The sequence below is a fragment of the Engraulis encrasicolus genome, chromosome 23, assembly GCF_034702125.1.
Source record: "Engraulis encrasicolus isolate BLACKSEA-1 chromosome 23, IST_EnEncr_1.0, whole genome shotgun sequence".
In the NCBI taxonomy this organism is placed as follows: domain Eukaryota; kingdom Metazoa; phylum Chordata; class Actinopteri; order Clupeiformes; family Engraulidae; genus Engraulis; species Engraulis encrasicolus.
In genome coordinates, this window is record NC_085879.1 from 35,500,204 (window position 1) to 35,515,203 (window position 15,000).

A 15,000-nucleotide genomic window follows, 5' to 3' on the forward strand; every position below is an offset into this window, starting at 1 on the left:
GAATGATTACCTCCAAGCCCCCTGTCATAATTCACCGTGACCTCAATCTGCCACTAAACCTGCTGTCGTGATGGATATGCGCGCTGTTTAGGTGGCGGTGGCGGATGGTAGGGCGTGGGAGTGACTGAGCTGGAGCGGACGATAGCGGACTCTCTCTCTCACGTCAAGCATAGTTAGATAGAGCCGGTAGGTAGGGTAGGCACCGGGTGACGGGGTCAAAGGGGTCTGTTGTCCCAGGCCCAGGGAGAGATGGGGGCCCAGAATTGGGTCCTGATGATTACACTGTGGAAGTATTGCTTGGGGGGAGGCCCTTTCAGATGACTTTGTCACAGGCCTGGTAAAAGCCGTCAGCGGCCCTGCTAGCCAGCCTAACAGTACGAGCGCTAGCTATCTGTTTCTGCCATAAAGCAAAAGCAAAGCCCGGGATAGAGTGGTGTCAGAGCGGCGAGTGGCCATCTGAAGTGGGAAATGAAATCGCTGCCAAATTGAGTCTGTGGAGGGATTTTCTTTTGCGCTTACTTTTTTCCCTCTCTGTTCTCCTCAGAAGCGTTTTTTGAGTGAATCACCAGACAATACCAGAGAAAAGTATGCTCAATAGCAATAGCTTTCGTAATAAAGCATGACAGCACATGTAATTTAAAATACTGTTTTGTTGTGTCTGTTTATCGGTCTGCTAAATGAGTCTTTTTTCTCTCTCTATCCTGTTCAGAAACATTTTTGGTTTGTGATTAAGGCAGCTATTGTTTGCTGAATCATTACACAAGACCAGTAAAAATAAAGCGTAATAATTGCACCTGTCATGATTAACCATGACAGGACATGTTATTTAAATCACTCTGGCTTTGGTTGTTTATCGTTTACCGGCTCACTAAACAAGCCCTAATATTTTCTAATCAGGCAGCTAAATGATGGAATTTACCCCCATCATTACAATGCGCTGCCAGCAGGAAGACGTTTGTTTCTTGCTATTTATGTTTGTTTGTTTATTTTTTGCCTGTTGCGAATGGTGGCAATAAACAATGGCAAATACTTAGTCATGTCTCCAGCTCCCATGCTGTTTGGGCATGTGGCAAATCTTATTGTGTGTTGTGGGATTTTTATTTATTTTTTTCGTTTTTTTTTTCCGTGACTTCCACTGCGAGCCATCTGGCTGGTCAGTGTCCTTAGGAGCGGGGCCAAAAAACCAAGGCAAAGTTCATTTGCTTGGCAGGAGGAAGACAACAAAGGATTTCTGGGGGTGAGATAAAAAGGCGATTTACACATAACACAAACCCCTGTTTTTGGCCGCCGTGCTTCTTAGGATGCTGCTGGTGGTGGTGGTGGTGGTGGTGGAGGACGAGGAGGAGGAGGAAGGCAGCCGTCGGCCAGCTAAAGAAGGAAAAGGGGATTGAGTTGAATTGAGAGGAGAGGAGAGGAGAGGAGAGGAGAGGAGAGGAGAGGAGAGGAGAGGAGAGGAGGAAAGGGGGGATGGCATGGCCTGCATATCTCCTCACACAGTGGAATTTAGGGCTAAAAGGAAGTCTCGCTACACCCCAAGTTCTGGGGCTTTAGCTTGGTTGGAAGTGCACTTGGCTCGTGTTGGGGGTTGGGGATTCATGGGAAGGGTGTGTGAGTGAAGGGGCTGGGGCGGCATTAGAAGGGATGGGGAGAGGAGAGGAGAGGAGAGCAGAGCAGAGCAGAGCAGAACTGAGGATGAAGAGGAATGAGGAGGGGGGATGGAGAGGAGAGGAGAGGAGAGCAGAGCAGAGCAGAGGAGAGGAGAGGAGAGGAGAGGAGAGGAGAGGAGAGGAGAGGAGAGGAGAGGAGAGGAGAGGAGAGCAGAGCAGAGCAGAGCAGACCAGGGGAGGGAGGAGAGGAACAGAACGGAACAGAATGGAACAGAACGGAATGGAGGGAGGAGGGAGTAGAAAAGGAGAATGGGAAGGGGGAGGAATGAGAAGGGGTGAAGAGAGGATATGTGAAGAGGCTGGGAGAGATGAGAAGAGGAGAGCATAGAAGATATGAGAAACGAGAAGAAAAGAGGAGAAGAGAAGAGAGGAGAAGGAGAAGAGGGAGAAGGAGGAGAAAGAGAGATGAGGAGAGAAGAGAGAGGAGAGGAGAGTAGGCACGCAGCTCACATCTCGCGCGGCTCAACCATTAAAGTCAGAGGAGGTTCAGGATTACACTGCTGCGTCTCCACCGGCCCTGGGGCGGCCATCTTTCATCTCTCACCCAGCCCAGCCACCCCTGGTAAGGCCGTCAAGAGGTGGGGGGGAGGGGGGGTGGGCTGCCTTGACATCTGCTTCCCCCTCGCCGGGGGGACGGCCCGGGCCGTGGTCCTGCAGAGCTGGGATGAGCTGTGTGCTGTGCACTCCTGCCTGCCTGCCTGCCTGCCTGCCTGCCTGCCTTTCTGTGGAGATGATCCAAGGCAAGCGGCGGTCCTGCCCTCCAGTGCCGGTTCTACCCCTTTGGAGGGCCTTAGGAGAAATGTTGACATGGGGCCCCTCTTGAGTTATTTTTTTGCTGGCTTTTACAGTGACTGGGCTGACAGTTGGTAGGGGGGCCCTACCGTGGGCACCGTTTTTCTGGGGCCCTAGGTGATTGCCTAGTCTGCCTATTGGTAAAACTAGCCCTGCTGGCCTCGGCCTGGACCTGACCGGTCTCCTGGCCCGATGCCTTCTCTCTTCATCTTTCTCTATCTCTCTCTCTCTCTCTCTCTCTTCATCTCTCCTTCTCTCTCTTCATCTCTCTTTCTCTCTCTCCCTCTTTTTGCCTCTCCCTCTCCCCTCCAAAATGCTGTTAAATGCTGGCCCAACACTTTCCTCTCTCCCTCTCTCTCCATACATCCCACTCTCTCTCTCGCCTCCTCTCTCTCCCTTTCTCCCTCTGCTCATCTCTCCTTCTCTCCCTATCGTGTCCTCTCTCTCTCCCTCCCTCTACCTCCCTCTCCCTCTCTCTCACTCCCCCTCTTTTCATCTCTCTCTCTCCACCTCTCTCCCCAGTTGCTCTCAGATGCAGGCGCCAAGAAGGAAGGAAGGAAGGAAGGAAGGGAATAAGGAATAAAGAGAAGGGAGAGAGAAGAAGAAGAAAAAAGCAAAAACACGTCCTTAGATCTCGATCTCACAGCGATGTCCTACATGGACGTAAGGACATAAGGAGAGGCCAGATAGCCATCAGGGGTGGCCACCGTGAACTCACTCGCTCGCTCAGGTCTGCACTGAGCTGTGCTGGAGTCAGGGAAGCCGACAGACAGAGGGGGGGCAAAGGGGTCACTTGTCCAGGGCCCAGTTAGAGATGGGACCCAGAATTGAATCGTCATGACATTGTATCGATTGGGTTTGGGGCCCTTTCAGATGTCTTTGTCCCGGGCCCCGACCAACTCTGTCAGTGGCCCTGGTTGGAGTAAACAGTTGCATGGGGGGGTAACAAATATAGCCTCGGGGTCGGGAGGGAGGGACATCAAAAATCAGGACGCTGGTGGTAGTCGCGAGCTGTGTACTGCATGTGTGTTTTAGCGCAGTGTCTCCGCAATCTCTTTTTCCCCCAATCTTCTGACCTCAAAGGAGCTGCCCTTTTTTCAGCAGTGAGCAATCTGCTGATGGGAGGAGGAGGAGGAGGAGGAGGAGGAGGAGGAGGAGGAGGAGGAGGAGGAGGGAGAGATGAGGGGATGAAGTGGGGAGGATGCAAGAATGAGGGGTGGAGGAGGGGTGTGTGTGTGTGTGTGTGTGTGTGTGTGTGTGTGTGTGTGTGTGTGTGTGTGTGTGTGTGTGTGTGTGTGTGTGTGTGTGTGTGTGTGTGTGTGTGTGTGTGTGTGTGTGTGTGTGTGTGTGTTGTGGTGTGTGTGTGTGTGTGTATGTGTGTGTGTGTGTGTGTGTGTGTGTGTATGTGTGTGTGTGTGTGTGTGTGTGTGTGTGTGTGTGCGTGTGTGTGTGCATGTGTGTGTGCTTGCGTGTGTGTGTATGTGTGTAAACACAGCCGCCCTGCTCAGTGGTCCATCATGGCGAAACAAGAGGACAGATCAATTGTGTCAAATGAGATGATTGCTGAGGGAGGACGAGGCAGTAAAGCTGAAGGAGAGGACGTGAGTGCGCCCCTCATTTTTACTGCCTACGGCCCGCCAAACCCAGGCACGAGCCCGAGCCTGACTAGACTAGACTGGAGGAGGAAGGAGAAGAGAGCGGAGGGAGCTGACACTGTGTATTAGAGATATAGCGACAAGCAGCAGCAGAGAAACATAGTAGTCTTGAGAAACAACACTTTGTTTTTTGCTTGTGATTCAGTGAAACATTTGCTGTACTGCGCGGCAGTGCACTCTGTGTTTTCATTACTTTGATTTTTTTTTATACAGTATGCTGTATAACACCGTATTGTGTTGGGGTTGGGACTCAAGGACTAAAGGGGAGCTGACACCGTATATTACTAGAGGTGTAGTGACAGAGCAGAGATGCAGCAACAGAGAAACAGCAGTTTGGTGTGCTTGTGATTCACTGGAATTGATGCTTGTGAAACATTGCTCTATGGCAGACAGTATATTCTGTTTTTTCTAGGGATGTACCGAATCCAAGATTCAGTTTTAGATTCGGCTTTGTTGACGAGGTTTGGTTTCTTTTTTGGTGACCGGAGTAGGAATCGGTGTGTGGTTTTCGATTTGGCCAAATCTTTGGCAGTGGATTCGTTATTCGGCAGAAGCAGAACATTTAAGTTATCGTTACTCACAATTACTGAATCGAATATTCAGTTCCGGATTCAGTCGGCTGCGGCCTTGGAGTTTGATTTCAGTTTCGGTATTCGGAGTAGTAGTCGTATTCTGTGTCGGATTCGCTAATCTTAAGCAGTGGATTCTGTATTCGGCAGAACCTTAAAATCAGGATCAGCTTTTTTCTTATTTCATTATTTTACATAAACATAAGCATGTTAATGATGTCTGCTCAAGGACAAAAGAGTTGAGTTGGGTGTGAAGATTACAACTGCACTGAAGATGAAATTGATTTCAAAAGACAGTTTTGATTGAATTGGAGTCTGGAGGTACAGTATAATGACAGAGCAGAGCAACAGAGATGCAGAGATGAGTGCTTATGATTCATTGAACTGCTTGCTTGTGAAACACATTGTTCAATGGCAGCACAGTGCATTCTGTTTTTTGGGGGGGTTTTAACCATAACATATTGACTCAACCAGTTCAAGGACTAATGGGTTGAAGAGTGTCAAAATGAAAGCAGTTCTGAATTATTTTGTTCCTCAAAGAAATGTGTCCAAAGCCATTTCAGAGTCCTTCCCAAAGCCTGTGTGAAAAAAGTTTGGAGAGAGAAAATTATGACAACAACCAATAAGGGAAAAATGGAAAAGTGCTTTGGTGTTACGTTAAGTACAGCCGTGATCACGTTAGCATCTATAGTGTAAAAACCTAGGCAGAGGACTAGCCAAGCAAAAAAAAACAAAAAAAACAATAATATAATGGGTATCTTATAAAATCTTAATAAACCCATTATGTTGAAAAATTAAAGGTTATGAACCAGAGTCATGCCTGGCCTTTGCTATAATTGATGTGAAACCTCGTGCCCATTTTTTGGCTATTGTAGTAAGCGTCTGAGCCTAATGTTGTGAATCAAAAACTATGTACCCCTATGGCTAGGTCAAAAGCTGTGTTTTTCTGACATAGTTTAATTAAATTGTCCTTACAGCTATGGTTTGCGAATTTAAAATGAATTTTTTAATGATTTTGAGGTATTTACAGAAGTTTCCCTCCAACCCACCTGGGGCTCCGTGAACTCGAAAACATGAATGAGAAGAATACAAATACATGGCAATTTGAGGTTGAGGGCCCTCTAGCGCAAACACATAAGGGCACATTGTGTACCTCTCCAAGCTGCTTATTAGCAGAAAGGGATTGCTGCTTTTTTCACACTGTCTGTATGAGGTCAACAGTAGATGGAAGAAATCATTAACATTAGGCATCATAATGCACACCGGTTCACCAGTGGAACGCCTTACTAGTCATTGGAAAGACATAGTACTACACTGCTATGATATTACACGGAGTATTTAGTAAGACATTACAACTTCATCATTGCAATTCTAGCAACAACAAACTTATGACATACAGTACGTAATAATGTATTACTAAAGACACTGTAATATTGTAGCAGTGTAGTACTAAGATGGTAAAGTCTTTGTAAAGTCAATGACTTGTACCGCATTTCAGTAGCAGAACAATGGTGTGAGGCTAATGAGGCTAAGGCCGGCCGCACATTGGCTCCAACAGCACTGCGGCGCACTTTTGCTTCCGACAGAATTCGGACCCCCAAACCCAATTTCACACGAACATTGCATTGATAGTCAATGGGCTGCGCCGACAAAAAAAAAAAGGCAGAATTGAGTTCTCATTACATTGTATGCAGCCCTCTACATTAACAATCGCAAATGGGCCAAATGCTGGAGAAAATTCAGTTTGGCTGGTAAAAACGGCAAACTTTCCAGCCACTTTGACGTGTTAGTGAGTGTGTTTGGCTATTAAGATTCAATGTTTCAAGAAGGAGGCTACACCTTGCATAGTAGTGTTTTTTATTGCACAGACACGTTTCGGCGTGTGCCTTACTGAATTTGAAATTTGGGCCAGCACCCTCAGAGACTTGAATAATTAAGAGTGATGCCTGCTCCAAGAAGAAAATGGGCTTAACAATTAAGATTAACATCTACTTGCCATTTTGGCAGGTGATAAATAAAGTTAATTTAGAGCCCTGATTGTCTGTATGGTTGGGGGTATGTATGGATGGAGGTAGGTATGTATGTTTGTACTGGGCCCAGCCAAAGCTGTCAGCAGCCCTTGCTGTCCATACACCTGTATGGCATCACCATCAGTAGGCAAATGTTTTTTTGCAACTATTTGAAATATTTATAATGAAATATTCAGTCATTTTAACAGCCGAGTTGCCCATTAGAGCCCATTTTGGACTGCAGAAAGACGAATGTTGTACTTCAGGTGTGTGCTTAGTGAGATCGCTTAAAAAATGCCCATTAGCAAGATGGATGGGGCCCAGGTTACTGACTGACTCCACTGGCATACCAACAATCAGGGAAGCCGGCAGGGGAGGACAAAAGGGGTCAGTTGTCCCGGGCCCCAGGGAGAGAGGGGGCCCAGAATTGGCTTCTCATTGCATTGTATGTATTGGGTAGGGAGGCCCATTCAGGTGACTTTGTCCTGGGCCCAGCCAAAGCTGTCAGCGGCCCTGCTAACAACCACCACCACCATGTGCCATGATATGAGAAACCTCATCTGTGTTCATCGGTGAGTGCTGTAGTGTAGCTCCCCATAATATGCAAATGAAATGAACCTCGCCTTCACATGTTAAGTCATTATTATTCAAATGATCATTATTTGGTGTGTGGGTTGCGGAGGGTTTCAAAATCACTTTTATTACTAAATTATTCCGTAATTACAGTGTTCAAGAGCTGCTTAGCCGCGTTATCTGTTTTTAATTAAATGCGGCGCGTGTGCAAGTGAGTTTTTCTCATGGTCCCGACGGTACTGCCACGGCTTTGTTGCTGTGCTTTTTCCCGCACGTGTCAACGTGAATGACTTGTAGATGTGAGGCTTGGCGATATGATGAGGCATAGAACTATACAGTAGACGCACTCCAGGCACGATGCCAAAGATTGTGTTTTTTTTGCTGTATCTGAATGGGGAAGCCAACAAACAAGGGGACAAATGGATCAGGTGTCCTGGGCCCGTGAAGATGTGGGGCCCAGAATTTGGTCCTCATTACCAGAGTTGTATGAAGTACAAGTAGAAGTACTCTTACAGATGTAATTACAACACTAGTGGTATGGTTTCAACTTTGTAATATCATACTAGTAGTAACTAGAAATGCATTCTCACAGAAAATGCTGGAAGCGGGCTTGCCTTTTGGGGCAGAGATGAAACAAAGTACTATTGAGAAAACAAAGCTAAAAGAAATCTTGGAAAAACTCCATCCACCCAGTCAGAAGTTATGGGCCAAACAATTCAGCCATCTTGGATTCAGCCATCTTGAAAGTGTTGTAGCTCTGCGTTTTGGGGATATACTAAATGACATAGATGGTATTTTAAGTTGGCTAAGGAACACTGCATATGATATAATTTTGAAAATCAACATGGCTTCGAGCGGGATTAGAACTCACAACCTCCATATCTGTAATCCAACCCCTTTGCCATTGATATTAAATGACATACAATACATGATATTTGAAGTTGGCTAAGGAACACTGCATATGATATCATTTTGAAAATCAACATGGCTTCGACTGGGGTTCGAACCTCCAACCCCCATATCCCTAATTCAGCACATTTGCCATTCATACTAAATGACATACATGGCATTTTAAGTTGGCCAAGGAACACTGCATATGATATAATTTTGAAAGTCAACATGGCTTTGACTGGGATTCGAACCCCCAACCTCCATATCTGTAATCCAGCACATTTGCCATGCATACTAAATGACATACATGGCATTTTAAGTTGGCCAAGGAACACTGCATATGATGTAATTTTGAAAATCAACATGGCTTTGACTGGGTTTCGAACCCCCAACCTCAATATCTGTAATTCAGCACATTTGCCATCCATACTAAATGATATACATGGCATTTTAAGTCGGCCAAGGAACGCTGCATATGATATAATTTAGAAAATCAACATGGCTTCGGGTGGGTTTCGAACCCTCAACCTCCATATCTCTAATGCAACGGCATGCATTACCACTAAGCCAAGCAGCTAATTGTCATGCATAGTCCAGCAAGACTATATTACATTGCATTGCAGAGCTGAACAACAGACTTCTAGAATGGTTGCTCGCACCTGCTCGTTAAGAATGGAATCTTGAGACAGTGACAGTTGAAATGGAATCCTTCACTGGCTGCACCTGTTGTGATTGACTGAAAGACAGTTAGTATTGAGCTCTAAACTGGGGAGAAAATGAGAATGAGTTTTTTGTCTTTACAACATCGTTGTAAAAAAACTAAAAGGAGTTGGCACGTGTCCTTTTCACAGATCGGAGTCATGCTTGTGATCTCTCTAACAGTCTTTGAATGAAGTTTATAGGTTAAATTTTTCAGGCACAAATGGACCTCCGTGTGGGACATGCGCTGATCTCTTGAAAAATGCCCTTTTCGAAAGACTGGGATTCTCCATAGAGCCAGGCCTGTTTTTTTTACAAACCTGCCATTTAAAAAGTATTGGGATTTGGGAGATGAAACTTTGACAATTTGGAGACATCCCATAGAGCTCGCTAACAACGCGTCAACTAAACTTCTAGGTGAAAGTGTTGATGTTTTATGACCGAAAAAGCCTCCTACACTCTAATCTCTAGAGTGGCGGAACTGTCGTTCATGAAGGTTCCACCATGGTTTTGAATGGGGACCCAGGCTTTCACTAAATCGCCAAAAACGGGAAAACGACAAGAGACACGGAGAAGCCTATAACTATACGCGATCTCCAAGCCGAGCCGGTCGTTTTAGTGTTTGAACGGTGTCTCTATCTCGAAAGGCCTAGGAGGAGATCCATTTTCTATTTTACTGCTGCCCTGCACAAGACCAATAATAAGAAACAGGACTTAGAGATTACTATAAACGGGCCTTGCTCTGCAAGGGCCATGCTCTGCATGGTCTTTGCTCCGCAAACCCGCTTAATTAAGAGTACTTCTACTTACAACTCTGCTCATTATATTGGATGTATTAGGTGAAGGGGCCTTTCAGAAGATAACATCCCAGGCCCAGCCCAAGCTGTCAGCAGCACTGTACCCGAGCACTTTGTATTGTCACTCACTGCTGCTGTTTGCTGTGAAAGGCGAGTATATATGGTTGTATGGAGAAACAAAGGAATCATGTCACCACACACGGTCTCATTAAAGAACCATTAGAGCCCATCAGGAGTATTTTGACAGAGCTCACAGCAGGGAAAATCAATAGTGAGGTAGCATGCCAACCACCACTAACGCATGTTTCACTCCTGTAACACAACAACAGAAACAGAGTCTTTTTTTCTTCATTATATACGTACCCACCCAGGGACAGGGCCGGATTAACACACAGGCTAGATATGGCTGCAGCCTAGGCGCCCCCACCTGCCAGGGGGCCCTGAATTCCCAAAAGGGAGAAATTGCAGAATTGTGACAAGATTCTATATTGAAAAATGTATTTGTTGTATTCAGTGCAATTGGTAGATATGTTATACTTAATTCCTAGCTCGTTTTTATGACACTGTCTATGTAAATGTGTTGCGAAATTTACCTTCTTGCGGGGCCCACAGCAACCTGTAGCCTAGGGGCCCCAGGCCATCTTAATCCGGCCCTGCCCAGGGAAGTCAATAGGGAGGGACAACAGGGTCAGTTGTCCTGGGCCCGGGGAGAGCTAGGGCCCAGAATGTGGTCCTCATTACATTTTACAGTATGTCATTGAGTGTGTGGGGAAGGGGGGCTTTCTGATGACTTTGTCCCAGCCCCGGGCCAAAGCTGTCAACAGCCCTGCACTGTACGTACGGTACCATACAATTCAGGTGTGCTGTCACATAATGGAAATACACGTAATGTGCAGCTGGTTCTTCATAGGCACATGATTATACATGGCACTCTGTAATACATATCTGTCCTATATTTCTCTCGCTGCTTGACCATCTGTGCTGCTGTTTTGTCATATTGCAGCACCACTGATCAGCATGCATTATTATATATTACTGTTCTCACACACCTGGAGGCAGTGTTGCCAGATTGGACGGTTACCAGCCCAATTGGGCTGCTTGGGATAAAAATCTACAATGTAGCTTTTTTTTCTGCTGTTTTATGCCCATAGAAACCAATGCAATTTGTTGAAATTGGGCGGAATTTAGCGGCTCCAGGCGGTTTTCGAGCACCTTTTGGGCGGAATTTGATCAAACAAATCTGGCAACACTGCCTGGAGGGGCATTTCGGGAGGTAGGCTTCCTAAAAGGAGGCAATCATTCATTCGCACAAGCAACAGCTGCCTGGTATCAGACTGAGCGTAAGTGAGCAGTGTGTGTGTTTTTCATGGTGACATGCAATGGTTTCACAATCATCTTGGCACTTTCCTAGAAAACAGACCTTAACCATCTCTCTCTCTCTCTCTCTCTCTCTCTCTCTCTCTCTCTCTCTCTCTCTCTCTCTCTCTCTCTCTCTGTCCTCCTCCTCCTCTCCTTTTTTTCTCTTCTTCATTTCTCTTTTTCTTCCCTCTTCCCTTACCTCCTATATTTTTTGCATGGGTCTCTCTTTCCCTCCCCTCCATTCATTTCCTTCCTTTCTTCTCTTTTCCTTCTTCCTTTCTCTTATCCTCCCTTCCCTCACCATCCTCCTCTTTTTCTGTCCTGTCTCTTTTTCTCCCTTCCCTCCCTCCTTTTGTATCTTCTCTCTCCCTCTCCCCTTTTCCCTAATTTCTTTGGTCTTGTCTCCTTCCTCTCCCCTCCCGTCCCCTTGTTCCTCCTCTCCTCCTCCTCAGGCATGGGTGGCTCAGTTGGTAGAGGAGCCTGTTCGGCAACCAGAGAGTTGCAGGCTCAAGCCCCACTCTGTCTTGCCCCCATCGATGTGTCCTTGAGCAAGATATCTACTTAACCCCAAATTGCTCCTGGTGGCAGTGTGGTACCCGGCATGGAAGCCTTGGGCCACCAGTGTGTGAATATGAGTGTGAATGGGTGAATGTGAGGCATACTGTGTACAAGTTAAGTGCTTTGAGTGCTCGAAGGAGTGAAAAAGCACTAAATTTACTATAAAATGCAGTCCATTTACTTTATTTTATTTTGATTTATTTCTTCTTTATTTTCCTAGAGTAGTCACATTGAGGTTGTTGCCTCTTTTCAAGGTCAGCCCTAACTAAGAAAAATGCACTACGTGAGACACACAAGCAGACAAAAACGGACTTCTCACATATAGTATAAATAAGACGCTGTTTACAGGTAGGCCTATATGGCGACATCATACATGGCTCGGGCCCCCACCTGCGTCTCCACGGCCCCCGTCCATAGCACTTCACCAGCTTGTTCGGCTGCCTCCTTTGGCCGAGCTCAACCCCCACGACAGGAAGCTCATGGATTTTCCTATCCCCATAGCCTTTCATCACCGCCCCCGTCGTGGGCTTAGAAATATGCACATTTCATGGGTTAAAAATATCCCATTTAGCAGGCTAAAACGTAAAACGCCCCTGTCACAATGGAGTTTCTATTTTTATCCACGTCACGTTTACACATATACAGGTAAATAAATACATTCGCTTTTAAAAAGATCTGCATATGTGTAACCATCAACTAAATGCATTCCACTCTGTCTTCTCTCCTCTCTCCAGGCCTATTCCAGAGGGCTATCATCCAGAGTGGCTCAGCTCTCTCCAGCTGGGCCGTCAACTACCAGCCCGTCAAGTACACACGCATGCTGGCCGAGAAGGTAGGCCGCAACGCACTGGACATTAACCCCCCCCCCCACACACACACACACACACACACATACTGTACACACATAGACAGACACGCACACAAACTAAGACACACACACACACACACACACACACACACACACACACACACACACACACACACACACACACACACACACACACACACACACACACACACACACACACACACACACACACACACATACACACACACACACACCCCTAAGCACAGTACAGGCGGACAATTCTACATACACAGTACAGACAGACAATTAACTAATTTCACTGAATGTTTTACATTGTAATTCTATGAACATAACAAATAAAACTCCTGGTATCCTGTTCAGGTGGGCTGCAACGTGCTGGATACCATGGACATGGTGGAGTGCCTGCGCAAGAAGACCTCCCGCGAGCTGGTGGAGCAGGTGAAGGATTCATTTTTACTAGAGATGCACCGGATCCTGATTTTTAGGATCCTGCCGGATACCGGATCCACTGCTTAAGATCCTGCCGGATCCGGAACCGGATACCGGATCCTATGAAAGGGTTGAAACACATAGCCTACTCGCACACGTGGGCCTTTTTAATTACGTTGGCTCAAACTATTTTTTAGACTCATTGGCTTACTGCCACACTGCCTGCACTGGCCGCTTCCAAAGTTCTTTCACTCCATGCAGCAATTGGAGTTGTGAAAGACTGACTGAAAAACCTAGGCTAGAGATGCACCAGATCCTGATTTTTAGGTAACTGCCGGATACCGGATCCACTGCTTAAGATCCTGCCGGATCCGGATCCTGTGAAAAACCCTATTATCCTGCCGGATCCGGAACCGGGTCTTGGATCCTGTGCATCTCGGTTGATGCTTTTATCCAAAGCCACTGACAGATGTTAGCCCCATAATGCACGCTGTTCCACCAGTGGAATGCTGTAGTAGTCGCTGAAAAAAAAAACATTACTGCCATAGTACTACACCACTATAGCAGTGCACACTTTAGTAATGTATTACGAATTGGTCATTGCCATTCTGTTAACAGCTAATTCATGTGTTCACTATCTGAAATTTGGATTAAAAATGTAGGGAAACATTTATCGTTCTCGCTGAAGAACCGACTTCTCTTGTCCACGCGGTGGAATGATCATCACAGTGCTTCATGGGGTCTGCACAGACCACTGCAGAAGCTGAGATTGCTGGCCGTGGTGCTGAAGTACTTCCATGGCTGAGAAATGTCTACGCTAGTGTTTCTCAACGGGGGCGCTACAGTCCTCCCTGGGGGCGTTGGGAAGCCCTAGCGGGGCGTTGAAAAGTACAGCTGAGAGGGAGTGGGGCTTAGTTCCCATTGGGGGGCGTTCGTCTATTTTATTTTTCAATATTAAGGGGGCATTGGCAGGCTTATGATTAGGTCAAGCCAAAGGGGCGCGTTGGGAAGCTCATGATGAGGTCCAGGGGGGCGTTTGTTCAAAAAAGGTTGAGAACCACTGGTCTATGTGGTACACATTCTTGAGCTCGGGAGTACGGGGCGCCACTGGGGCACCACTGAGAGCTCGGGCAGTATTTGCGCCATAGATATGTGCGTGGTCTGAGCGGACACCCCCCGGACGCATTTACATAGACAGTGTCATAACTATGAGCTAGGAATTGAGTATAACCTGGCTACCAACTGTACTCAATACAACACATGAATTTTTCAATGCTGCATTCTGTCTCAATATCACATTTTTGTCACTTTTGGCCAATCAGGCCCTCTAGGCCCCCTAGGCTGCAGCCATATCTAGCCTGTGCATTAATCCTGCCCTGGATGTATGGCCGTATGTATATGTATATTGACGGCAGAGTTGGTGGGTGTTAGGTATTAAACCGGGTTTGCCTTTTATTATGTTTGTGCCAATGTGGTTACTGTGCCCCATGATGCCCTCGGGGCTGACTTCCTGTATCTTGCCCAGTTCAGTATATTAAGTAAACAAAACACAACCACACCTTGCCTGTCTCCTCGTTATTAATGTCAACTAAGGTAAATACATGACACTGGGCTCCTCTTTATCACTCTCCGGCGTCGTGAATAAACGTCAGTGCTCACACCTAAGTTGTCTGTTACAATTTAAAAGGATGAATTGAATTCATACATTTTTTTAAAAATGTACTTCACAGGACATCCAGCCGGTGCGCTACCACGTGGCCTTCGGGCCCGTCATCGACGGCGACGTCATCCCCGACGACCCCGAGATCCTCATGGAGCAGGGCGAGTTCCTCAACTACGACATCATGCTGGGCGTCAACCAGGGCGAGGGGCTGCGTTTCGTGGAGAACGTCGTGGACTCGGAGGACGGCGTCTCGGGCAACGATTTCGATTTCTCCGTCTCGGACTTCGTGGATAGTCTGTACGGGTACCCAGAGGGCAAGGACACGCTGCGGGAGACGATCAAGTTCATGTACACGGACTGGGCGGACCGCGACAACCCGGAGACACGGCGCAAGACTCTGGTGGCGCTGTTCACCGACCACCAGTGGGTGGAGCCCTCGGTGGTGACGGCGGACCTGCACGCGCGCTACGGCTCTCCGACGTACTTCTACGCCTTCTACCACCACTGCCA

General features: G+C 46.9%; 1 protein-coding gene across 1 annotated transcript in view; it reads left to right on the forward strand.

Annotated features, from left to right (window-relative positions):
• nlgn3a (neuroligin 3a) overlaps positions 1 to 15,000 on the forward strand; it is a 237,021-nt gene that overhangs the window by 190,731 nt on the left and 31,290 nt on the right. Inside the window, exons 6-8 of the mRNA XM_063190692.1 lie at positions 12,304 to 12,401; positions 12,759 to 12,836; positions 14,558 to 15,000. The exon at positions 14,558 to 15,000 is cut by the window's right edge and continues 171 nt beyond it. Of these exons, the coding sequence (XP_063046762.1) occupies positions 12,304 to 12,401; positions 12,759 to 12,836; positions 14,558 to 15,000 (619 nt within the window). The remainder of the gene's footprint in view (positions 1 to 12,303; positions 12,402 to 12,758; positions 12,837 to 14,557) is intronic.